Source organism: Mesoplodon mirus (genome assembly GCF_964341445.2).
Source record: "Mesoplodon mirus genome assembly, chromosome: 15".
In the NCBI taxonomy this organism is placed as follows: Eukaryota; Metazoa; Chordata; class Mammalia; order Artiodactyla; family Ziphiidae; genus Mesoplodon; species Mesoplodon mirus.
Genome location: NC_138991.1, coordinates 48,029,084 through 48,055,690, shown reverse-complemented (window position 1 = coordinate 48,055,690; position 26,607 = coordinate 48,029,084). Strand labels below are relative to the sequence as shown.

At 41.8% G+C, this 26,607-nt stretch overlaps 1 protein-coding gene across 1 annotated transcript in view; it reads right to left on the bottom strand.

Moving 5' to 3' along the window:
• Positions 1-26,607, bottom strand: part of COG7 (component of oligomeric golgi complex 7) — an 86,087-nt gene that overhangs the window by 37,073 nt on the left and 22,407 nt on the right. The window contains exons 7-11 of the mRNA XM_082643456.1: positions 15,066-15,264; positions 8,836-8,963; positions 7,748-7,902; positions 2,556-2,672; positions 367-432 (exon numbers count right to left, since the gene is read on the bottom strand). Of these exons, the coding sequence (XP_082499582.1) occupies positions 367-432; positions 2,556-2,672; positions 7,748-7,902; positions 8,836-8,963; positions 15,066-15,264 (665 nt within the window). The remainder of the gene's footprint in view (positions 1-366; positions 433-2,555; positions 2,673-7,747; positions 7,903-8,835; positions 8,964-15,065; positions 15,265-26,607) is intronic.

Here is a 26,607-nt window from a genome sequence, read left to right as displayed (position 1 = left end):
GCTGGCCGGTTTCATCCCGATTCTGTGGGCTGGCCCAGGGGACCTCGCCACCGCCTATAACTTTCCATTCCCAATAACTGACTTGCAAACATGCAGTGGGAGCCCTGCCCACTCATAATCTGGAGACAACATGTGCTGCTTCCTCATTTAGGCTGAAACTTCCATATCTAACTAAAATTATGTGCCAAGGAGGTCAGAGCCTTGCTCCTTTTAGGTGCTCAATAAATGTTGAATGGTGACAACACTGACACCTCGTATCCTAGGTACAGAGAATCCTCAAGCTCTGTGGCTTCAGATGGTGCTGGGCACTCTATCAAGGTCTTCCCCAGCTGAGAGCCCAGGGGCCGGCTCACAGCCCTCTCCTACCTGTTGGCTAGCTGCTGCTCCAAGTCCCCGCACTGCCGCAGGAGCTCTCCACAGGTGGCTATTATCCTAAATGAAACAAAAAGCACTTCAAGTATCCGGAATGCTGACATTTACAGGACAAACATTGTCCCATTCATAAAAATTCTAACTATTCACCACTTCTGGTGGTGTGCTGGGTTGTGGGAAAGCAGTTAACCACTTGAGGGCCCACCTGAAATGTTCCATTCATTAGTAATGCATGTAAAAGGGAAATGCTGGTCCCTTCTAATATCTTCCTGTCATGGGTCTCTCTGCTATGAATCCCAATTCTATCCAACATGATCTCAAATAATTTTACATTTCCAAAAATACTGAGGTTGCTTTTGGGCTTTGTCCTTAAGAAAATGGGTTGGAGGGAATTCCCTGGAGGTCCCCTGGTTAAGACTCCACGCTTCCACTGCAGGGAGCATGGGTTCGATCCCTGGTCAGGGAACTAGGATCCCATAAGCTGCACAGCGTGGCCAAAAAAGCAAAACAAACAAAACAAAACAAAACAAACAAACAAATAAAATGGGTTGGAAATTCTTTGTATCTAAAATTTAAAAACCAAAATTCATTAATATTTGTGAGCTGCCTGCTATTTGCCAGGCATAGAAGAGAAAACTGTTTTGATCTTAGAATTGTTTCTCTCTGATCACATGAAAGGCAGATGAAGATTAACCCATTTGTTTCTCAGAGATAAGCCTGAATGATCATTTCTGTATTTAATAATCCTTTAATTTTCAAGTAATTTTATGCTAGGCCTCAAACTCCAGCTACTGAGTCCTTCAACACCAAACTATAATGTCAGGACAAATCCAAGGATTAAAAACATCTTAGGTCTAGTTAACTTTTAACTTTCTCTAAAAGTGTCTATCATCACCAAGATATCTAGGCATTCCATCATAAGAAAGGTTTATGAGAAAGTGAAATATTCCACTCACGCCAGTTACAAGAGAACAACCTTGCGCATAATATTTTCTGGTGTACCAAGCTGCCTGCCACAGCTGATAAGGGATATTAGCATCTAGAACATTAAATTTCATCAAAAAAAAAAAAGTTCAGATCAGAGCCCATGAGGAGACACTCCAAATGGTCCTGGGAGGCCCCGGGTTTACCCTGATTAAAGACAGCTTTTGGAGGGTCTGGATCTGCACTGAGACCCACATGTGCCATGGGCACTCTGCACATACCACTTAGGCCAGGGGTCAGGCAAGAAATGTAAGTGGGGGGAGAGCAGCTTGCCTTTTCAGAACTATGTCTGCAAAGAATGGTTGTAAGGAAAAGAAATTTCTAGATCGCTTTTTATCTCAGGCTGATAGTACAGTTGTTAGACCTCATAGGAGTGGGAGAACCACAGCACAACAGAGAACATACACCTAGTCAACCGAGGCTTCAGGTCATAGCCTTGGGACGATGCAGGCCCAGTGCTTCCAGAGCTTCCGTCTTTTTTTTTTTTTTGGGGGGGGCTGCATCGTGCAGCGTTCAGAATCTTAGTTCCCCGCCCAGGGATCGAACCCGTGCCCCCTGCAGTGGAAGCGTGGAATCCTAACCACTGGACTGCCAGGGCATTCCCTCAGGCTGGACACATCAAGGGCCAAACTCCTCAGGCCACTGCCAATCACACTCCCACCAGACCTCAGGGCTTAGGGCAACAGAGTGTCTACCTAGTGGCCCACAGGTCACACAGGCTACGCCAGAATCTGTCTGTCAACAACGACTTGGGAGGGTCACCTCAAGCCCTTTCACGGAACTCTTACGCGGCTCTTTGCAGGCCAAATAGCATTGACTTACCATTTAGTTCTGTGGCACAGATCCAGAAACAGGATCCAATTAGCTGTGCATTTTCTAAAATAAAAGCTCTAACTTATTTTACGTTTGTAGAAACTATAGGCTAAGGGGAAAAAAAAAATCTCAAACCAAACATAAAAAAACTTAAGTCACCAAAGGAGATGAGTTCATAAAGAACTTTAAAAAATATTTTAAGAGCAAGAGGGGTCTTTTTGGTGTTTGTTTGGTTTGGCTTGTTTTTTTTGTTTATTGGCTTGTTTTTAGAGTCTAGAGTATTTGCTTTAAAAAGGGGGGGGCAGTGAAAGAGAGAAAAAAGAATGCCTTACACACACATTTATCATTTTTATATACTCTATTATGCATGTTTACCCCCACTTTACCTAATGGAATTCTGAAAAGCCGCCCAATCTTCTTGAAAAAGGGAGTTGAGAGGAATATCATCCAGCCTATACTTCTTTCGTATTGAATGGAGAGTACTGGTGAAATGAGACACATACCTATGGGGAAAGACAAAAATGACAGCGGTATCATCATAAACTCTCAGACCCAGAGTCACCTGGAATTATACAGCTTTGGACAAACTGCTAATGACCTTGAGAGCACCTTCAGAGGCTATCCTACCAAGGGTTGTCACTACTTATAAAGCTCTGACCACAAAAAGGTCTCCTCTATGTGGCAAGACTGTCTTTCTCACCTGGCAGAGCAGCTTTAAGAGATGCTCAAGATGAGGGGGGAAGGGGATGGCCACTAAGACCAAGACTCTGTGACCAACCAGGTGAGAGATGATGCTGGTTAATTACTCCCTCATCCTAACAGGGGCATTTCTTTGAAAGCTGATTCAAAGAACTGTTTCAAAACGTCATGGTCCCACTATAATACCCAACTGTCAGCTAGGATACCATAAGGCAGTTCACTGATATCCAGTGTACTTCTGTAGCATTCAAATCCTTGAATTTAGATTAAACAGCCAAGCTCCATGGCAGGCAAGAGCCCGACTTTAATGGTACAGGAGCATGAAACTGGATTCAAAACTGAAAACCCTCCCTCACAGACTGCTGTCTGCTCCCACCTATACCACATACTTTCCTTCATAGCACTTAACACAAGTATAATTAAATAGCTTATTTAATGTATGTGTTTAATGTTTATTGCTGTCATCAGACTAGAAGCTCTGGGAGAATAGGGACTATCCATTTGTAGGTCATAATTGTATCCCCAGGAATTAACACAGACCTGGGCATAAAGGAGACATCCAGAAATAGGTCCTGAGTCAATGACAGACCTGCATTGCAAGTACCTAGGTGTCTTTGGGCCTCAGTTTCCTCATCTTTAAAATGGACTTAATGATGACTTCTGTACTGCCCCACAGAGTTGTCATGATGATAAAATAAAATGAAATGAATGAAATAGTAGACACAAAAGCTCCCTGAAAAGTATAAAATGAAAGCTGATGTGCAGTGGTATCGTTTTTATGTACAGTACTCCCTGGGTAGCCATGAGGGACTGATTTCAGGATTGCCCCCCTCCTCCCCCAAAGATACCAAAATCCATGGACGCTCAAGTTTTTTACATAAAATGGCATAATATTTGCATAGAACCTAGGTACATTTTCCCATATACTTTAAATCATCTCTAGATTACTTATAATACCTAACACAACATAGATGTTATGTAAATAATTGTAAATACAACATAAATGCTACATAAAGAGTTGCCAGCATGCAGCAAATTAACGTTTTGCTTTTTGGTACTTTCTGGAAATTTTTTTTCTGAATATTTTTGATCCACAGTTGGTTGAACCCACAGATAAGGAACGCTGGATACAGAGGGCCAGCTGTACAGTTCTTGGAACGTGAACACATAAGTCCTTGGGAGGGTGTGGTAAGGAGGACAGGGGTGGATGGTCATGTGCTCTGGAAGCCAACAGGCTCCCTAAAACCCACAACACCTGCATACATCACAAGAAGTCTCGCCTCTCTCCCTTCCCAAGCCATGAGCTCTAGTGAGGACAGTGGACTGTGATGACTCAGGGCACGGCTCTGAAGAGTAAGTCTGTGTGGTGGAGAGAAAGGCCATTCAGAGAAGCAAGCGGAAGGAACTTCTGCAGACCACTCCACTGAGGGACAAACGCCCCTGCTGCTCCCTTCACACAGGGCCGAAAAGCTACGAAACCAAAATGCCACGGACAGCACCTTCCCTTTGCACCCAGAGAGGTGACAGCTTTCCTTGGGGGAGGGGGAGGGCCCTCAGGACACACTGACAGGGAGCTGTTGAAGAACGTTTTAATTGTTCTTTAGCTGAAGGATGTTAAACAAGAAGAACACCCTGTCCAACAAGGCGTGAGCTCCACAGAACCTCCCGACAGAGTCCCCGGAACAGTGAGCAGCCGCCGAGCATTGAGGCGGGGCCAGGGGGAGGCAGGGGGGTGACTGTTTAGCCATAGCGGGGCTCCCACGTGAGGTGTGTATCACATCACATTTTTATGGCATTTGTACCAAAACCTTCTGATTCTCTCACAATACACGTTTCCAAGTGTATGTAAGAGCTCCATGTAAGAGCTGCTGCATTGGGTGCTTTAATTATATGTTTTCACTCAATATTCACAACCACCATGGAAAGGAGATATTATCACCATCAGTTTACCCAAATAAAAGATACCAAGACTCAGAAGGGCACACTAACCCACCCAAGGTCCCAGCTAGTAAGTGCCCGAGACAGGATCTGAGCCCAGGTGGCTACAACTCCAGGGCCCAGGCTCCCATCCCAGCTGTAACACCCCTCACCCTGCAACACCCCATCAGCAGCTATATTCTACAGCTTCAGCAGGGTCCAAGTTAGGCCAGTCTCCTCCTGCCCTGCCTGCGTCCTCCATCCTCCCTACCCTGCCTTCCTGAACACCATCCCCACACCCTCCCCACTCCTGAACAAGGTCCCACTTGAACCCTGGGCAAGTTAGCATCATCCTCATTTCCCTAATTTTATAAACATCAGCTGTCTTGGTAGCTTCAAAACCTTCCCTTCTAGAGCAGGTGACCTGTTTTCATCATATGTCCTTTTGTACAGTTTGAATTTTTAATATGGATTTGTATTACTTTTTTTTTTTTTTTTTTGCGGTACGCGGGCCTCTCACTGCTGTGGCCTCTCCCGTTGCGGAGCACAGGCTCCGGACGCGCAAGCTCAGCGGCCATGGCTCACGGGCCCAGCCACTCTGCGGCATGTGGGATCTTCCCGGACCGGGGCATGAACCCGTGTCCCCTGCATCGGCAGGCGAACTCTCAACCACTGCGCCACCAGGGAAGCCCCTGTATTACTTTTTAAAATGAAGTAACCAACAGAAGAACTAAAAGTGAAAATGTCACCAACAAGAGCTGGGAGGAGAGGGGATAAGAGACAGCACCAGCCCCGAGGAGGCTCAGTTCCTTACCTTTCAGAGTTGCGTCAAGACATAATAGTTAAAGGTGATAAACAAAAAAATCTTCTTTAAAGTCTGGAGAGAAGAATGAGAAGACTCAAAGCAAAATGTTTAAAACTTGTGACTACTGAGGACTGCCTAAGGATGCGCAGGAAAGAAGGAAGACTTTCACCTTTTTACACCTTTTCATATTTAAATATATATGTATTCCTAGAAGCATTACTTTTTAAATTTTATAATAAAATTTTTAGATCTCAAAAAAATTATTTTATCCACAAGATCCCAACTGGTGGCAGAGAGAGAAAGAGATAAATTTTATTTGATTAAACTTGTTGCTGATGTTTCTCTTCCTGGGGGACATGTCTGGGCTCACCTGGCCACCCTCCCCCCCCACCCCCGTCTTACGCAAGGGACATGATCTCGCAGCCCTTAGTGCCTTCCTGTAAGCCACCCTGGAAGGTGCAGACCGTCCATGGCAGTGTCTAACAGTACTGGGTCCAAGGACCCTCAGAGCTCACAGGGGCATGCTCAGCATTTCTGGAATGACAAGAGCTCCCTAAACTTACGGCAGCAAAAGAGCATTCAGTTCAGTACGAGGAATTTCTTGAGACTCGTGGCAACTTCATTCTAGAACAAGATTTCTTGGAGAGCCTAAGAATGTATTTGTCTATAAGCTAGAGACTAAAGCATCTAACCTCCTGAGGGCCCTTACATCTCAATTACACAGGTCCGAGGATCCAGCCTTATACTGATTTCTTTTTCCTTTTTCTAAGTAAACTGAATTTTGGTTTCCCCTTCTTTCTTTCTTTTAACAGCTCTATTGCGATTTAATTCACATACCACACACTTCAAAGGTTTTTAGGGTAGTCAAGAAAACCAGTTGTGCAACCATCACCACAATCAACTTTAGAACAATTTTCATCATCCTGAAAAGAAACCCCATAACTGTTAGCAGTCATCCCTCATCTCCTCCAAATGCTCCCCTCTCCCCAGCCCTAGGCAGCCACTCATCTGTTTTCTGTCTCTACAGATTTGCCTGTTCTGGACATTTCATATAGATGGAATCATATAACGTGTGGTCTTTTGTAACTGGCTTCTTTCACGTAGCATGATTTTATATTTTTTTTGTTTTATATCTTTAATTAAAATTTAAATATAAATTAATTTACATTTTTAATTTTTAAAAAAATCAGAAAATAACAAACAAAGCTAAATCCCCTATGACCACCACCTCAGTCCCTCCCCATCTCCCCAAAGACAACCAGTGTTTTGAGTTTGTTGCCTAACCTTCCACATCAGGGCTCAGCAAACTTTTTCTGTTAAGATCCAGGTATTTTAGGCTTTGAGAGTCACAAGGTCTCTGTCCTAACTACTCAACTCTAACTTTATAGTGAGGATTTACAGGCCATAGGTAAGTGAATGGGCATGGTGGCGTTCCAATATAGCTTTTACAAAAACTTGTACAAAAACAGACTTGGCTCATGAGCTAGAGTTTGCTGACCTCTATGCTATAGGAATATATAATGCATTTTTAAGTGACAAAAAAAGATCTAGAACAGGAATTGGCACTCCTGGTTTTCTGTCAATAAAGTTTTAATGGAACACAGCCACATCCACTCATGTATGTGTTGTCTCTGGCCGCTTTTCTACTACTAGGGCAGTGCACTACAAAAGTCTCTGTTGACTGTAAGGCCCTCAAAGCCTAAAATACGTACCATCCGGCCCTTGGCAGAAAAAATTTGCCGAACCCTGCTACAGAAAATATACTCTATTTTTTGTATATTCTTTTCACACACTGTATGAGACTCTATATAGTATTCTGCAACCTTTTATTCACTCACCAGTATGTTTTGAGATCTATCATGTTGTTATGTGTAGATCTAATTAACACCTTAACTGCCACATAGGGAACTCCCCTCATGTGAATATACCATATCTTATTTGGCCACTTCCAAATGGATGGACATTCAGGTTGCTTCAAATGCTCCACCATTACAAACATGCCACAGTGTTCTTAACATCCTTAAGAACACCCCCTTGGGCTCAGGTGCAAGTGCCTCTCCCGGGTTCATGGCAGGAATACAGGACACACACATTTTTAACTGGGAGAGACATCATTCTCCAATGAGGCTGGCCCTGACCCCACTACCCCAGCCTTACTTGGCAAAGAGGGATTTCAGGGCTGTCAGCAGGCCACAGGTCCCCAGGCCGTTGGTAAATGTGATGCATCTGTCAATGGCTGCGGAAGCAAGGCCAAAGAGCTTGTTCACAGAGTGGCTCAGCTCCTGCACACAGTCAATGACTTCCCCACGCTCCTGGTCAGCAAACAGAGATAAAAAAAGCTGCCTCAGACTGAAGAACAAACGAATAGACAACATTAAGATGGGGAGAGCTCCAAACCTCCTCATTCATGGTAAAATCACTTAATAGGTGCAACAGAAATGCAGTCCCAAACGGTGACAGCTCTTTAAGAGCCTGACCTAGGGAAGAACAGTCTAAGTGGTCAGTGAGATCACAGAAATAAACTCCTGGCTAAAAAGCATGATCAAATCCTTATATTCATCTTTATATTTTTCCTCTCTTTCCTCTTTTTCTGTGATTTAAGATGGCATCTCTCCCTCTGGCTCTCAAGCTAGGATTTGAATTCTCCATACCACACGCTCCAAAAGAATGTAGTGAAAGGAGAATGCTTCCTTCAGGGGCAAGAACATAATTGAGCGTAACAGACTTTCTAGGTACGTCCTTAGAAAACAGAAAAGCGGCGGGAGGCGGCAGGTTTTAACTACTGTAAGATCTATTCTTAAATGTCAACTCATATCATGCTAGGCGACCTTAACATTTACAATGGAAATTCCCCTCTGGTGCCCACCTGGTGAACCTGGCCCTAGAGTACTGTCCATGAATACTCAGCTCCTGTGTCCATTTGCATATGCTGCCTTAAACAAAAGACTGTGTGATAATGACTGAATCAGGGGGATAATCAACTTACTCTCAAGAAGATTTAAGCCTCTAAGTTTTGCTAGAGGATTTTAAATAAAAAACTGGTAGCATATCTGTGGTCTCATTTTACATTTGGATTACAAGAGCCCAGGAAGCACTGAGAACCCAGTGTCTGCGCACCAGTTTCCACTCTTTGCATTCCTAATGCCACCTCACACCTTCTCCGACGCATCCCACCCACCCCCAACCCTAGGAGCCTGGCAAACAGAATGATTCCCGAATGGCCACTGCCGGTATTATGCCATTACCAGAGGCACTGCGCTGATCTGGAGGAGGAGGCTCTTCTCTTCCATGTCACCGTACTTCAGCTGGTAGGGTCTGTACGGACCATACACAGCATCCACCAGCTCCACGACTTTCACCAGGGTTTGCTCATCTTCAGGGAATCAGAAATTAAATGCAATAATGAACAAAGAATTGGAAATCAATTGCTGAAAAACAACAGGTGAAAGGACCTCCACTGGAACTTTTCCTATTTCATCTTAGGGGTGACTACTTTCTGTTCATCTGCTTTTACCATTCATGGAAGCTGAAGCAATCATGTCAGTAAATCTTTTGATAAATTTGAGCTTTGTGCATTATGTGCCTAAGGCACTATTAAAGATACCGATCCCCTTAATCCTACAACCCGTCATAGTCAAGAACCTCTTCAGGGCTTCCCTGGTGGCGCAGTGGTTGAGAGACCGCCAGCCGATGCAGGGGACACGGGTTCGTGCCCCGGTCCAGGAGGATCCCACATGCCACGGAGCAGCTGGGCCCGTGAGCCATGGCCACTGAGCCTGCGCGTCTGGAGCCTGTGCTCCGCAACGGGAGAGGCCACTCACCGCAAAAAAAAAAAAAAAAAAAAAAAAAGAACCTCTTCAAACGATAATCCTCCTCAGGGTCAAGTTCAAGAACTGCTACAGAGAAAAGGCTCTGCAGAAAGAACATTTTACATCTGGAGCCCATACACTAGGCATTCCAAAAATTCCTATATTCAACTACATAAAAATTTTAATGCGCATATTCTATGGCACAGCAATTCAACTTCTAAGAATTATCTCTTCAGTTGGAATCCAAAATCTTTTCCATAGCCTACAAGGTTCTGCATCGTTTGACCTCAGGAGGTGAAAGTGGGTGGTAGTTAAGGGTGAAGGCTCTTCTATTGAAGCTCTACTGCTTCCTAGTTAGGTGACTGTATGCATGACTTAACTTTTCAGTGTCTGCTTCCTCAACTATAAAATGAGGTTAATAATGGCATCAATTTTTTAAGGCTTAACTGGAGATTATGTAAAATAGTACGTGTCTAGCATGTATAAGCACCTAATAAAGGCCAGCTACTTTTATTTTTACTTCTATAGACTCAGCCTCCTTCACAATTCCCCTAGCCTCTAGCCTTCCCTCGGCTCCTCAGAAGTTCCCCTCCGGCCACCTGCTACTGCTTCTGTCTGCAACGACCTTCTTCTTCCCTACCCCTCTTCATCTGGTTACCTCCTGTTCTTCCTTCAGCACTCACTAAGTTCAAGTCTGCTACTCTCAACCATCTTTATTTGCTTAAAACCATTTTGCTTTTCTCCTAGAACCATTTTGCTATTCTTCAAAGTACTCATCTCACTTGTAATTAAACACTCATTAGTGTGATTATTTGGTTATTTCCCACTGGAATATACATTGTATGAGAGCATAGCATCCTCAGCATCCATCACTCTAGAACTAGTCCATTTGTAGTTGAATAAATAAACTAAATACATTTTGACCTATCGATAATAGGGTCATGAAAAATAACTGTATATGGGCCTCCCTGGTGGCGCAGTGGTTGAGAGTCCGCCTGCCGATGCAGGGGATACGGGTTCGTGCCCCGGTCTGGGAGGATCCCATATGCCGCGGAGCGGCTGGGCCCGTGAGCCATGGCCGCTGAGCCTGCGCATCCGGAGCCTGTGCTCCGCAACGGGAGAGGCCACAACAGTGAGAGGCCCGCGTACGGGAAAAAAAAAAAAAAAAAAAAAAAAAAACTGTATGTGTTTATAACACACACACACCACATGCACACACATACACGTACACACACACACTCACACACTACTGATGGGAACCAGAATTTTCCCTGTAGGAGAAAAGAGATGCAACTGAGAACAGCAAGAGGTAAAAATCTATTGGTGTTGCATTTGATTTGGAAGTATCAGTATAAACTGGTAATTTTAAAAACTATGCATTTCCTAGCTCTGTCCACAAAGGGCACAGGAAGTAATAATAGCCCAGCAACAATAAGCACCCCTGGTGCCAGACCTTGGTTTCTAAATACCATTTCCCATTAGAAGAAACCAAGCTCGAGAAAATGGCTGATTCCCGGTCTGAGGCAGAGAAAGTACAAAGTGTTCCTGGAACAGTTTGTGCCAAAAAACAATAAAGCACTCAAAGGCTGATAGGGACGTGTCAAAATGATACAGGAGCCAGCCTGAAGGGGCAACCACTGACCAAATTTGAAATAATTCGAGCATCAAAATGAATAATGAAAATAATGGATCATAATACAATGAATAAAAAAAGAATCCAATGAGTTCATAGTGATATCAAAGAGAAAGAAAAATCTCCTCTTCACAAAAGTATGCCAGCAAGGGACTTCTCTGGTAGCGCAGTGGTTAAGAATCTGTCTGCCAATGTAGGGGACACAGGTTCGAGCCCTGGTCTGGGAAGATCCCACATGCAGTGGAGCAGCTAAGCCCGTGCACCACAACTACTGAAGCCCGTGCGCCTAGAGCCTGTGCTCCGCAACAAGAGAAACCACCGCAATGAGAAGTCCGCGCGCCACAATGAAGAGAAGCCTCCGCTCACTGCAACTAGAAAAAGCCCGTGCGCAGCAACGAAGACCCAACGTAGCCAAAAATAAATAAATAAATAAATTTATTTTAAAAAAAAAGAATGCCAGCTAATACATGTAAAAGGAACGAGAGAATTAGAATACTACCATTTTATAATCAGCAATGTAAACGTTTATTCAGACAAGGATTACCAATGGATGCTAAAGTCACTAGGTAAATATTTCTTAAGGAACAGTATATTCCTATGGGTTCAAAATATCACGCCACAGATACTTATTAATTACAAAGAGGAAAAGGTAACTTTACAATGGAGTGATCTGGCAGGTACAACTACCAAGTGATTAATCCAACCCATCAACAATAATTGGACACTGTGTCTCCTGATGTGATGCCATAGGAAGTACACATCATCACCAATGTAGTACTCTTACTAAAAATGTTTAATCTAAGTCTAATCACAAGGCAACAATTAGATAATTACAGAACATGGGACATTCTACAGGAAAACTACCCTGTATTCTTCAAAGACGTCAATGTCATGAAAGACAAAAGATGAGATGACTGTTTTAGATTAAAAGAGATTAAAGAGACAGGACAACCAAAGACAATGCATGTACACTGACTGGATTTTAATGGGAGGTAGGGAAACAGCTATAAAGACTTTTGTGGAACTGGGAAAACTTGTTTTGGATGACAATATTGAATCAATATAAAATGGGGGGTGATAATGATAATAAAATATTCTATTAAAAACATTTAAGTACACACACACTCTTATACAAAATTTGCATGTGTATATCATCCAAAATACTGTTTCCGGACAGTTGGTTGAGCATGATCTTTTTCCTTCCTTGTATTTTCTGGTTTTTTCTATACTGAATACATACTGCTTGTTAACTATAAAGTCAACAAATTATTTAACTTTTTGACTTTCTATTGCATAACCTTTTACATATTTTGAATTATACTATGTACATTATTAATTATTAAAATGGAAAAGTGTTAAAGGCAAACCAGAAAGTTAGAAAATATATCTGCAACATACTTGATAATGAGGAAAAAAATCCTTACTATATAAGGATATTTAGGGAATATACACCAGATTTTTAACAGTGGTTATTTCTAGCAAGCTGGTTATAGGAGACTTTCATTTTGTGTTACAGATAGCTATATCATGAATTTTTATAACAATACTTTGTTGCTTTTTAGAATACATTTAATAATATATTGCTTTAAATAAATTGCTCTTATAAATTAACCAGAAATAGATTAAACCCTCAAACAGAAAAAGAAGCAAAAGAATAAGCAATTCAAGAGAAAAATATAACTTTTTATAATATAATTTTCAAACTGGCTAGTAATCAAAGACATGAAAATTAAAAAAATATATCATTAACTGTCAAGTGAAAAAAAAGTGAAAGTGAAAAAAAAGATAGAGCCTAGCGCTGGTGAGGGCACGCGGGAATGAGCAGTCTCATTTACTACTGATGGACGTGAAAACAGGTAGAAACTTCCTAAAGAGCAAAATGCGACAAACATCTTTAAATTTTTCATTTATTAGCAATTGTAATTTTCAAACTTATCCCAAGGAATAATCAGAGTTGGGCTCCAAAATTAATGCATAAGATTGTTAATAATAGTTTTATTTATAATAGCAGGTTTAAAAATTAAAGTAAGCCATAGTTACCAAGTGGTCATTAAAAACCATGTTTTAGGAAAATATTTAATGACATAAAAAATGCTCATTATATTAATTTGAGCAAAAAAGAGAATATAAGATAACATAAACTAATATTTTGGGACTTCCCTGGTGGCGCAGTGGTTAAGACTCTGCCTGCCAATGCAGGGGACACGGGTTCAAGCCCTGGTCCGGGAAGATCCCACATGCCGCGGAGCAACTAAGCCCGCGTGTCACAACTACTGAGCCTGTGCTCTAGAGCCTGCGAGCCACAACTACTGAAGCTCGCATGCCTAGAGCCCGTGCTATGCAACAAGAAAAGCCACTGCAATGAGAAGCTCACACACCGCAACGAAGGGTAGCCCCTGCTAGCCACAACTAGAGAAAGCCCATGAGCAGCAATGAAGATCCAATGCAGTCAAAAATAAATAAATAAATAAATTTTTAAAAACTAATATTTTAAAATATGTATGTGCATATATATTTATATAGGCATATACTTATATATTTTATATTTATTTATGAAAATGTATAATTATATTTGAATTACTGGGAGGAAATAAAATGTTCCCATGGCCTTCTCTGAGTCATGAGATTATGGATCATTTTTACTTTTATTTTTATTTTTGTGTGTGTTTCCAAATATTTTTAAATTAAAAACTACGTATACTTTTTAGGGCTTCCCTGGTGGCGCAGTGACTGACAGTCCGCCTGCCAATGCAGGGGACACGGGTTCGTGCCCCGGTCCGGGAAGATCCCACATGCTGCGGAGCGGCTGGGCCTGTGAGCCGTGGCCGTTGAGCCTGCGCGTCCGGAGCCTGTGCTCCGCAACGGGAGAGGCCACAACAGCGAGAGGCCCACGTACCACAAAAAAATAAATAAATAAATTCGTATACTTTTTTGAAAACCTCAGTAGGAATCATTAAAAATCTAAACTTCCATGGCTGACTAACAAAGCATTTTCTGTATCTGATTCTTCAGAGGGTGGTTCTCTCTTCTTCAACAATGTCCATCACTAGTAGGAGAAAAGCAACCTGCTCCTTGCCCTGCCTTCATTCCACTCTGCTCCACAGGACGCTCAGCCTACATACTCTTCAGCCACTAGGACCACAGCATCCAGGTCCCTTGGAAGCCACATCCACCATGCCTCTCCCACAACCAGGGCCTGCCAGTGAGTGTGCCAAAAACACCAATGAGTCATCAGGAACTCGAACAATAAACACACTCCCAGGAATGTACGAGGTAATTACACACAAAGGTAATTAAAGAGAGTAACTATTAAATAAACCAAGTCAGTGACACACAGCAGCCAAACGGAAGAAACAGGCCTTCCTGAAGCAATTTCCTGATTTGACAGTAGCATTCGTGATGAAGTCTGTATGACTAAAAAGTTTATGATGCTTTTAACCTAGATGGGAAACAGCTGGGGAAATGCAACACACCAGGTATTGTTTGCCCAAATGGGAAGAAGGAGTGCTTTGCTCTCATATAGCAGCTGGGGAAAGCCCAATTTCCTTATAGCCATCCTTAGTCCTAATGCAGCACCCCTGCCCTTAAAAACTTGCTGTTGTCCTATCAAAAAGCTCCTCTAATCCATTTGTTCTCTTAAACTTACTTTTTAGGTTGACTTACCCAAGGTTCTGTGATGCCTTGAAAAGAAGAGGACACTACCCTCCCAAGTGTAACTCACTGCCAACTCGTTGCCACTAATGTCTACCTGCCTCTTACATTCTAAGCCCCTGCAGAAGTGTCTATCACTTCCCCAGAGTGTGTAAAGCACCTAGGCAGCACTGGAGCTAGGCAACAATATATTAAGCAACAATTATTTCCATAATGGTAATGTTTTCATGGAAAAGGTTTTCATATCTGTTAAGAAGGAAAACACTGATCCCTTGCATTTCTGTAAAATCAGTCACCAGAAAAGAAAAACAAACCCAGGCCCCAGAAGCTTCAAAAAGAGCGAGTAAAAACAAGCCCGCGAGCTGGGAGGAAGGATGTTTACCTGCATTGGGGAGCAGGGCCATCTCCAATCCCTTGGCGAAGTGGGCGGTGGCATCGTAGAACTCCAGCATCTTGACGAGCTCCAGCTCGGGCCCTGCCCTCTCCACACTGGAGCTGAGGCAGATGGGCAGAGAGGGCACCAGGGCCCCCAGGGTCTGAATCAGCAGCACAGTCACCACCTCGTGGGGGTTCCTGAAAACCTGCAGGGGGAGAGAGGTATCTGTGTTAGCACATTGGAGCAGACCTTCTAAAGAAGCAGACTCCTGGACTGCTCAAAGGAATCCTTCCAAGCCGGAAAGCGGTCTGGTCAAGAGCCCCAAGCTTTCCTCAGCACCCATGTGAACATGCTCAGAAAGCCAAGTAAACTAGCAAGACTTGCAACCTGTCAAGGACAATTGGCTACTTTCTGTCTATCGTTGGCCCCACCCTCCACTCGCCTCCTGCTGTGCGGCCCGGTTTCTAACAGGCCGTGGACCCTGGGTTCGGGGACCCCTGTTTTAAGTACAGATTCACTTAGTCAAATGTGAAACAAGATATAAGACTGTTCTTATGCAACACTAAGGCCAAAATTAGTGTAAGTTTAAAAATTATAAAATCAATCAATTCACATTTTTATTAGAAAATATCTTGAAATGAAGGAAAATGGAAACCAAAACTTATGGATACAGCAAAAGCAGTGCAAAGAGGAAAATTTATAGCTGTAAATGCACACATTAAAAAAGCAGAAATATCTCAAATCAATAACCTAACTGTACACATTTAGGAACTAGAAAAAGAGGAAACTAAACCCAAAGCTAGTAGAAGAAAAGATATAATAAAGATTAGAGCAGAGGTAAATGAAATAGAGAACAGAAAATCAACTTAAAAAATCAACAAAATCAGAAGTTAGTTCTTTTAAAAGATTAACAAAATGGCAAACCTTTTACCTAGACTGACCAAAAAAAAAAAAAAAACAGATTAGATTCAAATTACTAAGATCGGGTATGAAGGTGGGGACATTTACTACCAATTTTATAGAAATAAAAGGGATTATAAGAGAATACTATGAACAGCTGTATGCTAACAAACTGGATAACCTAGATGAATTGGACAAAAAATTCCTACAAATATTATTTACCAAAAGCGACTTCAGAAAATCTGAATAGATCTATAACTAGTAAGGAGACTGAATCAGTAATCAAAAACCTCCCAATAAAGAAAAAACGAGAACCAGATGGCTTCACTGGTAAATTCTACCAAACATTAAAAGAATTAATACCAATCCTTCTCAAACTCTTCCCAAAAAACTGGAGAGGAGGGAGCATGTTATATTCTGAATTGTGTCTCCCCAAAATTCGTATATTGAATTCCAAATCCCCCAGTACCTCAGAATGTGACTATATATTTGGACCTAAGGCCTTTAAAGAGGCAATTAAGATAAAATGAGGTCATCTGGGTGGGCCCTAATCCAATCTGACCAGTGTCCTTATACAAGAGGAGATTAGGACACAGGCACACATAAAGGAAAGACACAGGGAAAAGACTGCCATCTGCAAGCCAAGGGAAGAAGCCTCAGAAGAAATCAACCCGGCCAACACCTTGACCTTGGGCTTCTAGCCTCCAGAACGAATTTCTATTCTTTAAACCACCTACTCCATGGTACTTTGTTATTGCAGCCCTAGCAAACTAATATAGAACACTTCCTAATTTATTCTATGACGGCATCATTAACCTGATACCAAAGCCAGGCAAATACTAAAAGAAAAGAAAAGAAAATTATAGACCAATATCTCTTATAAATACACATACAAAAATACTCAACAAAATACTAGTAAACTGAATTTAGCAGCATATTAAAAGAATTATACACCATGACTGAGACTGATCTCCAGAATGAATGGTTCAACATATCAAATTAGTCAATGTAATATACTATATTAACAGAATGAAGGGGGAAAAAGCTCATTAATCTCAATTAATGCAGAAAAAGCATCTGACAAAATTCAACACCCTTTCATAATTGGAAAAAACAAAACCACTCAATAAACTAGGAATAGAAAGGAAACTCTTCAACATGATAAAGGCCATAGCAGAGAAACCCATGGCTAACATCACATTCAATGGTGAAACACTCAAAGCTTTTCCCCTAAGACCAGGAACAAGATAAGGGTGCCTGCTTTTGCCACTTTATTCAACATAATAATGGAAGTTCTAGCCAGAAGAATTGGACAAGAAAAAGTAATAAAAGGCATCTATATTGGAAAGGAAAAAGTAACGTTATCTCTTCACAAATGATGTAATCTTTTATGTAGAAAATCCTAACAAATTGGAAAACAAACAAAAAAACCGTTAGCAGTAATAAACAAATTCAGCAAAGTTGCAAGATGGAAAATCAACAAACAAAAATCACTCACGGGCTTCCCTGGTGGCGCAGTGGTTGAGAGTCTGCCTGCCGATGCAGGGGATGCGGGTTCGTGCCCCGGTATGGGAAGATCCCACATGCCGCGGAGCAGCTGGGCCAATGAGCCATGGCCACTGAGCCTGCGCGTCCGAGGCCTGTGCTCCACAATGGGAGAGGCCACAATGGTGAGAGGCCTGCGTACCGCAAAAAAAAACAAAAAAAAAAACCCACTCACATTCAGGGACTTCCCTGGTGGCACAGTGGTTAAGACTCTGCGCTCCCAATGCAGAGGGCCTGGCTTTGACCCCTAGTCAGAGAACTAGATCCCACATGCATGCCGCAACTAAGAGTTTGCATGCGACAACTAAGGAGCCCAGGAGCCACAACTAAGGAGCCCGCCTGCCACAACTAAAAGACCCAGTGCAACAAAATAATTTTTTAAAAATCACTTGCATTTCTATACTAGCAATTCTATCCTAACAATCTGAAAAGCAAATTAAGAAAATTATTCCATTTACAATAGCATCAAAAAGAATAAAGTATTTAGAAATAAATGTAACAAAGGAACTAAAAGACTTGTACACTGAAAACGACAAAACACTGCTGAGAGGAATTAAAGAATACACACAAAAAATGGAAAGACTTCCCATGTTCATGCACTGGAAGACTTAATATTGTTAACATGGTAATACTACCCAAAGCCATCTACATATTCAATGCAATCTCCATCAAAATCCCAAAGGTGTTTTCTGGAAAAACAGGAAAACCCATCCTAAAATTCATATGGAATTTGAGGGAACCCCAAATAGCAAAAACAATATTGAAGAAGAGGATCATTGGCTATCTCACACTTCCTAATTTCAAAACTTACTACAAAGCTATAATAGTCAAAACAGTGTGGTACTTGCATAAGGAAAGACATATAGCCCAATGGAATAGAGAGCCCAGAAACACACATACATGGTCAAATGATTTTCAACATGAGTGCCAAAATCATTCAATGGGAAAAGGACAGTCTTTTCAACAAATGGTGCTCAGAAAACTGGATACTACATGCAAAAAAAAAAAAAAAGTTGGACCCTTACCTGATACCATATACAAAAATTAACTCAAAATTAATCAGACCTAAATGTTAAGAGTAAACTATAGGGCTTCCCTGGTGGCACAGTGGTTAAGAATCCGCCTGCCAATGAAGGGGACATGGATTCGAGCCCCAGTCCGGGAAGATACCACATGCCACGGAGCAACTAAGCCCGAGTGCCACAACTACTGGGCCTGCACTCTAGAGCCCACAAGCCACAACTACTGAAGCCCACACGCCTAGAACCCATGCTCCGCAACAAGAGAAGCAACCGCGGTGAGAAGCCCGTGCACTGCAACAAAAAGTAGCCCCCGCTCACTGCAACTAGAGAAAGCCTGTGATCAACAATGAAGACCCAATTCAGCCAAAAATAAATTAATTTTTTTTTTTTTTTGCGGTATGCGGGCCTCTCCTGTTGCGGAGCACAGGCTCCGGACATGGAGGCTCAGCGGCCATACCATGGCTCGCAGGCCTAGCCGCTCCACGGCATGTGGGATCTTCCCGGACCTGGGCACGAACCCACGTCCCCTGCATTGGCAGGCGGACTCTCAACCACTGCACCACCAGAGAAGCCCTAAATTAATTTTTTTTTTAAAAAGAGTAACCTATAAAATTCTTAGAAGAAAACATAGGGCAAAATCCTCATGACCTTGGATTTGGCAACAGTTGGCCCTCCATATCTACACATTCTGCATCCACAGATTCAACCAACCTCAGATCAAAAATATTCAGGAAAAAAAAAAAAACCCTCCAGAAAGTTCCAAAAAGCAAAACTTGAATTTGCTGCATACCAGCAACTATTTACATAGCCTTTACATTGTATTAGGTATTATAAGTAATCTAGAGATGATTTAAAGTATGCAGGAGTATGTGCATAGGTTGTATGCAAATACCACACCATTTTACATAAGGGACTTGAGCACCCATGGATCTTGGTATGGGGAGGGGGGTGGGTTCCTGGATCAATTCCCTGAGGATACAAAGAGATGACTATAGTTTCTTAAGTATGACACCAAAAGCATAGGCAATAAAAGAAAAAACAGATAAACTGGACTATATCAAAATTAAAAATTTGTTAAAGCACGTTGCAAATAGAGTGAAAAGACAACCAATGGAATGGGAGAAAATATTTGCAAATCATGTAACTGATAAGGGATTAATATCCAGAATATATAAAGAACTCCTACAACTCAACAACATAAAACCAAACACTACAATTCAAAAATGGGCAAAAAACTGTAATAGACATTTCTCCAAAGACGATAATACAAATGGCTGATGAGCACGTGAAAAGATGTTCAACATCATTAGTCATTAGGGAAATACAAATCAAAACCTCCATGAGATACCATTTCACACACACTAGAATGGCTATTTATCAAAAAAGTGGAAAATAACAAGTGTTGACAAGGATGTAGAGAAATTGGAATTCTTATGCATTGCTGATGGGAATGTAAAATGGTGCAGCTGCTATAGAAAACAGTCTGGCAGTTTCTCAAAATGTTAAACATAGGATTATGATATGATCCAGCAATTCCACTTGTAGGTATACACCCCAAAGAATTGAAAACAGGGACCCAAGGAGATATTTGTACACCCATGTTCAGAGCAGCATTACTCACAATAGCCAAAAGGTGGAAGCAATTCAAGTGTTTATCAACAAATGAATGGATAGACAAAATGTAGTAAATACATACAACAGATTATTCAGCCATAAAAAAGGAATGAAAATTCTGATACATGCTACAACATGGATGATCCCTGAAACCATTACGCTAAGTGAAATCAGCCAAACACATAAGGACAAATATCATATGGCCCTACTTATAAGAGGTATCTAGAATAGGAAAATTTATAGACACAGTAAAGGTTAAGGTTACTAGGGGATGGAAGAGGGCGAAGTGGGGAGTTATTACTTAATGAGTACACAGTTTCTGTTTAGGGTGATGAAAAAGTTCTGGAAACAGATAGCATGATAGTTAATCAACACTGTGAATGTACTTAATGCCACTTGATTGTACACTTAAAATGGCTAAAATGGTCAATTTTATGTATATTTTACCACACACAAAAAATTAACTATCAAACCAATAAAATTCAAAATAATAGGACAGATGAAGATGTTTACTGCAACTAAACTGCCTTTTTCATCAATAATTTGATCTGACTGCTACAGCACAGATTTTTTTTTGAGTTCAGCTTGCCTATGCTTCTCTGTGGTATGTGAGGAGAATTTTTACACTGCTTCTATCTCTACTCAAACTACAAACTACTAAGAAAACATCAAGTTGGCAACGGCATTAAACAGCACTCACTTGGCACTAGCACTTACATCATCTAAGCATTAAGTTTGTCTCTTTCTTTTTTCACTGCCCCCCAACAGATCAGGGGTACCAATGTGACTGTCAACAGAAAAGCACCCACTGAAATTACATGGCAGTACTTGGTTATAAGGTGGTCACATACATGACCCAAAATATGCTTATATTTTTTCTTAGATTATTACCAAAATAGAAAACAAAATTTTTAAATTCTCATAGAGAATTCACGAAACTTCAACAAACACCTGTTTAGTTTAATAAACATCACTGCTGGGGTCTGAGAGAAAGAAATAGAGGAAATGCAAATCTAACCCAACAAATACCGAAATGACCAAATTATATCCTGAGCAACAGCTTCCAGCCATCTACTGGATGCCACCATTAAGCTGAGCCACTCTCACTTGGAATTTAAAAGTGTCCTGAATTGGAATTCATTATTTTCCCACTGACCTCCCCAGGTCTGTTTCTATCAACTTCCTTATTTCTGTCAGTAGCATCTCCATTCAACCAGAATAAAAATCTCCCTTTTCACTTTCCTTTCTTTCAGTCCCTTTATCAGTTACCAGGTCCTAGCAACTGTTCATTTTTTAACTGGGTATCTTTTGCTACATTACCATCACCATCCTAGACCAAACACAGCTTCCTACCTGTCTTCAGTCTTTCCTCATCAATTCACCCTATTTACCACCACCAAATTCATTATTTTGAAATGTTATTTAGAATTTTTCTTACACTTTAAATGTTTAAATACTGCAAGATTCAACAATCAACATTTTGCCACAATTGCTTTATTTCTATTTCTCTCTAAGCCATTGGAAAGGTAATCACAGATATCATGACACATCACCCCTAACTACCTCAGTGTTTATCTCTTAAGAATAAGGCCATCCTCTTATATTACAACACTGCGAATAATCAAACGTAACCTTGATTTAATACTTTTACCTGCCACAGTCCATGTTAAAATTTCCCCAATTGTTCTTTCAATGTCCTTGATAGTTTTTTTTTGTCATCATGCAGAACCCAATCCAGGATAATGAAATTACATTTAGTTGTCTTTTTTTTTTTTGTCTCCTTTAATCTAAACAATTTCCTGACTTTTTTTCTTTCATGACACTGACATTTTTGAAGAGTCTAGAACAGTTGTTTTGAAACGTGGTCTTTGATTTGGATTTGTCTGCATGTTTCCTCATGGTAAGACTTTTTGGCAGAGAAACTACATAGGTGATATTCTGACACCAAAAGCATTCTTAAAACAGTAACATCATCGTTCACTCTATCGCTCCAGAGGCTCACTATCTTCTAGAGAAAGCCAGATTTGTCTCGCATTCAATGTTCCCACTCCCTCCACACAAAGCTGCACCAATACAAACCCTCCTCTGTCTCCATCCAATGTATTCCCCCCACGATCCCCCAAACATAAGAGAACCATAGAGACCTTTACATATCACCCAGTCCAACGTCCTGATTTGACAAAACAAACATTTTACTACAAGAACGGATGGGACCAAAGGAGAAAATGAAAACTATTCTTATCTAGAAAGAGAAATCCTGACTCCTCTCCTTGTATTGCGAGAAAGGACTAGGCAATGAGTACCTACTTCACTCTTAGCTCCTACATAAGTGACCTGAGGCTGGGGTGCCGGGTGGAGGGGGGAGAATTAGACTAAACGACTCTGTACCCAAGCGTTCTAATTGGTTGGTCAGCTGAAACTATGTTTATAGCTGATAGTTTCAGCTGACCAACCAACAGGTCCCCTATGCTCAAAGGTGTCCCCTTTCCTTTAAAGTGATCTGGCAAAAGGGATGCTCTGGCCATTTGCCAAACGAGAACCAAAAGTTCAAAGACTGTAAGACCAAACTTAACAACTAGGGCCATAGAATTAACCCAAACAGCACATGGAAAAACAATCTGACCTTACCCTACACTACACACAAAAAATAATTCAAGATGGGCCATAGAACTAAATGTAAAAGCTCAACAAGCTTCTATAAGAAAACACAGAAGAAGAGCTTTGCAACTTGGGGAATGGTGATGGTTTCTGAGAACAAAGAAAGCAATAACCATAAAAGAAACGATAAAATCAAGTTCATCAGAATCAACACTTCTGCTTAAGCCACAGACTGGAAGGAAATATCTACAAACTATATCTGATAAAGAACTTATATCTAGAATATGTAAAGAACTCCTATAACTCAATAATAGAAAGGCAAATTACCCAATTTTTTTAAATGGGCAGAAGACCAGAACAGATACTTCACAAAGGAAGATATACAAATGGCCAATAAGCATGTGAAAAGGTGTTCAACATCCTTAATCATCAGGGAATTGCAAATTAAAACCACAGAGAGATACTACAACACACCCACCAGAATGGCTAAGATTAAAAAGACAACACCTAGGGACTTCCCTGGTGGCGCACTGGTTAAGAATCCGTTTGCCAATGCAGGGGACACGGGTTCGAGCCCTGGTCTGGGAAGATCCCACATGCCGTGGAGCAACTAACCCTATGCACCACAACTACTGAGCCTGTGCTCTAGAGCCCACAAGCCACAACTACTGAGGCTGAGTGCCACAACTACTGAAGCCCGTGCACCTAGAGCCTGTGCTGTGCAACAAGAGAAGTCACTGCAACGAGAAGCCCGCACACCGCAACAAAGAGTAGCCTCTGCTCACTACAACTAGAGAAAGCCCGCACACGGCAACGAAGACCCAACGCAGCCAAAAATAATAAATAAATAAATTAAATTAAATTAAAAATAAAAGAATCTGCCTGCCAATGCAGGGGACGTGGGTTCGAGCCCTGGTCCAGGAAGATCCCACAGGCTGTGGAACAACTAAGCCCGTGTGCCACGACTACTGAGCCTGTGCTCTAGAGCCCACGAGCCACAACTACTGAGCCCACGTGCTGCAACTACTTTAGCCTGCACGCCTACAGCCCGTGCTCTGCAACAAGAGAAGCCACCGCAGTGAGAAGCCCGCACACTGCAACGAAGAGTAGCCCCCATTCACTGCAATTAGAGAAAGCCCAAGTGCAGCAACGAAGACCCAATGCAGCCAAAAATAAATAAATAAAATAAATAAATTTGCAAAAAAAAAAAAAGACAACACCTGATGTGTAGCAATCAGAACTCTCACGCGCTGGTGTTGTGGGAATGTAAAAAGCTGTTATTTTGAAAAAGTGCCGATTTCTTTATTTCTTTATTTTTGGCTGCGTTGGGTCTTCATTGCTGTGTGCGTGCTTTCTCTAGTTGCTTTGAGCAGGGGCTACTCTGCGTTGCAGTGCGCGGGGCTTCTCATTGTGGTGTCTTCTCTTGTGGTGGGGCACAGGCTCTAGGCACGTGGGCTTCAGTAGTTGCGGCACGTGGGCTCAGTAGCTGTGGCTCGCGGGCTCTAGAGCGCAAGCTCAGTAGTTGTGGCGCACAGGCTTAGTTGCTCCGTGGCATGTGGGATCTTCCCGGACCAGGGCTCAAACCTGTGTCCCCTGCGTTGGCAGGCGGATTCCCAACCACTGCGCCACCAGGGAAGCCCCCAAAGTGCCGATTTCTTATAAATCTAAATATAGACCTACTCTCAGCAATTCTACTTCCACGTCTTTACCCAAGAGATATGAACATGTGGTGTCCACAAAAAACTTACAGAACAATGTTTAGAGCAGCTTTATTTATAATTGCAGCAAACTGGAAATAGCAGAAGTATCCATCAATAAAAGACCTAATAGGGCTTCCATGGTGGCACAGTGGTTAAGAATCCACCAGCCAATGCAGGGGACACAGGTTTGAGCCCTGGTCCGGGAAGATCCCACAAGCTATGGAGCAACTAAGCCCGAGCACCACAACTACTGAGCCTGTGCTCTAGAGCTCACGAGCCACAACTACTGAAGCCCGTGCTCCGCAATAGGAGAAGCCACCTCAGTGAGAAGCCCACGCACCGCAACAAAGAGTAGCCCCCGCTCGCTGCAACTAGAGAAAGCCCGCGCACAGCAACAAAGACCCAATGCAGCCAAAAATAAATTAATTAAATAAATAAAAATCTTAAAAAACTCAATAAACAAAACTGTTATATATTCATACCATGTAAGAGTGTTCAGTAATAAAAAGGAACAAGCTACTGATATGTACAACAACATGAATAAATCTCCAAAAACATGCTGAATGAAAGAAGCCTTGCCAAAAGGACATACACCATATGATTCCATTTACATGAAATTCTAAAACAGGCTAAACTAACTTATGGTGGGAAAAATCAGAACAGTGGTTGCCTTCAGGGATATTGGTACAAAGACTGACTGAGAAGGAACACAAGGGAACTTTCTAGCGTGATAGTCATGTTCCATATCTTGGTAGGGGATTAGGTTAAACAGCATTTGTCAAAACTAATTAAATGGCATATTTAAGATCATTGCATTTCATAATTTTACCTAAAAAAATCCCAGTAAACAAATACTGAACTCTAGTTAATAATACATATATTCTGAAGTGAATGATGTTTGCAACTTACTTTGAAATGAATCAAAAAATAAGATGGGTCAATGAACAGATACACATGGATAGATGGACAGATTTGTGATAAAGCAAATATAGCAAAATGTTCATTGTAGAACACAGGAGGTGGGTACATGGGTGTTCACTGTACAATTCTTTCAAATTTTTTATATGTTGGAAACTTTCCATATTAAAATACTGGGGAAAGGGAATTCCCTGGAAGTCCAGTGGTTAAGACTCTGCACTTCCACTGCAAGGGGCCGGGGTTCAATCCCTGGTTGGGGAACTAAGATCCCACATGCTACGTGGCATGGTCAAAATATAAAAAATAAAATAAAATACTGGGGAAAAGAAATCTTTAGAGACACATTCACCCTGGCACCTTTGGTTTTCTTCTGTACTCTACTGAGCCTCAGGAGATGACAGTCACCTATCATGCTCACATTCTGAAAAGAAAATGGGCCATGGGACAAAAGTGGAAATTAGCATAAATGAACTGTTGTGGGTTTTTTTTGCAGTACGCGGGCCTCTCACTGCTGCGGCCTCTCCTGTTGCGGAGCACAGGCTCCGGACGCGCAGGCTCAGTGGCCATGGCTCACGGGCCCAGCCGCTCCGCGGCATGTGGGATCTTCCCGGACCGGGGCACGAACCCGTGTCCCCTGCATCGGGAGGCAGACTCTCAACCACTGCACCACCAGGGAAGCCCGGCATGAACTGTTTTTATCCTCAAGATATAAGCAGTAGAGGAGACAAGGACACAGAAATGCGTGCAGATGGACAGGATCACTGAAAACTGACGATTACATAAAAAACGGGAAACTTCTACAGGAGGTTGTTTTTTGTTTTGTTCGCTGGTTTTGGGGTATTTTGGGGTTTTTTTTTGTTTTTGGGGTTTTTTTTGTCTGAATGAGGTTGGTTCAAGGAGAAAGAAAAGAGGGTGGAGAAGAGAACTTCAAGCACCTTGAATGACATGACCCTATACGAGGGAATTCTCTCCAACTACAGTGGAGTTCATTCCAGCAAATTACTGACCAATATGCGAAGGGTGATTCACAACTAATTCTGAAAAAAATATAAGCCACACCATAAACAGGCCCAGTCAGTCATTACTCAGACATAAGACAGCCTTTTTCCCCTTCTAAAGAGAAGATCTAGTGCACCTCCTGGCATCAAGACAAGGGACCAACGTTTCATATCCTTCAAGGCTGAAAATGCCTAGAGACTTTAGGAAAGTAAATGATGGAAAGTTCGTGAAAGTAAATGAAATGAAGTTCTC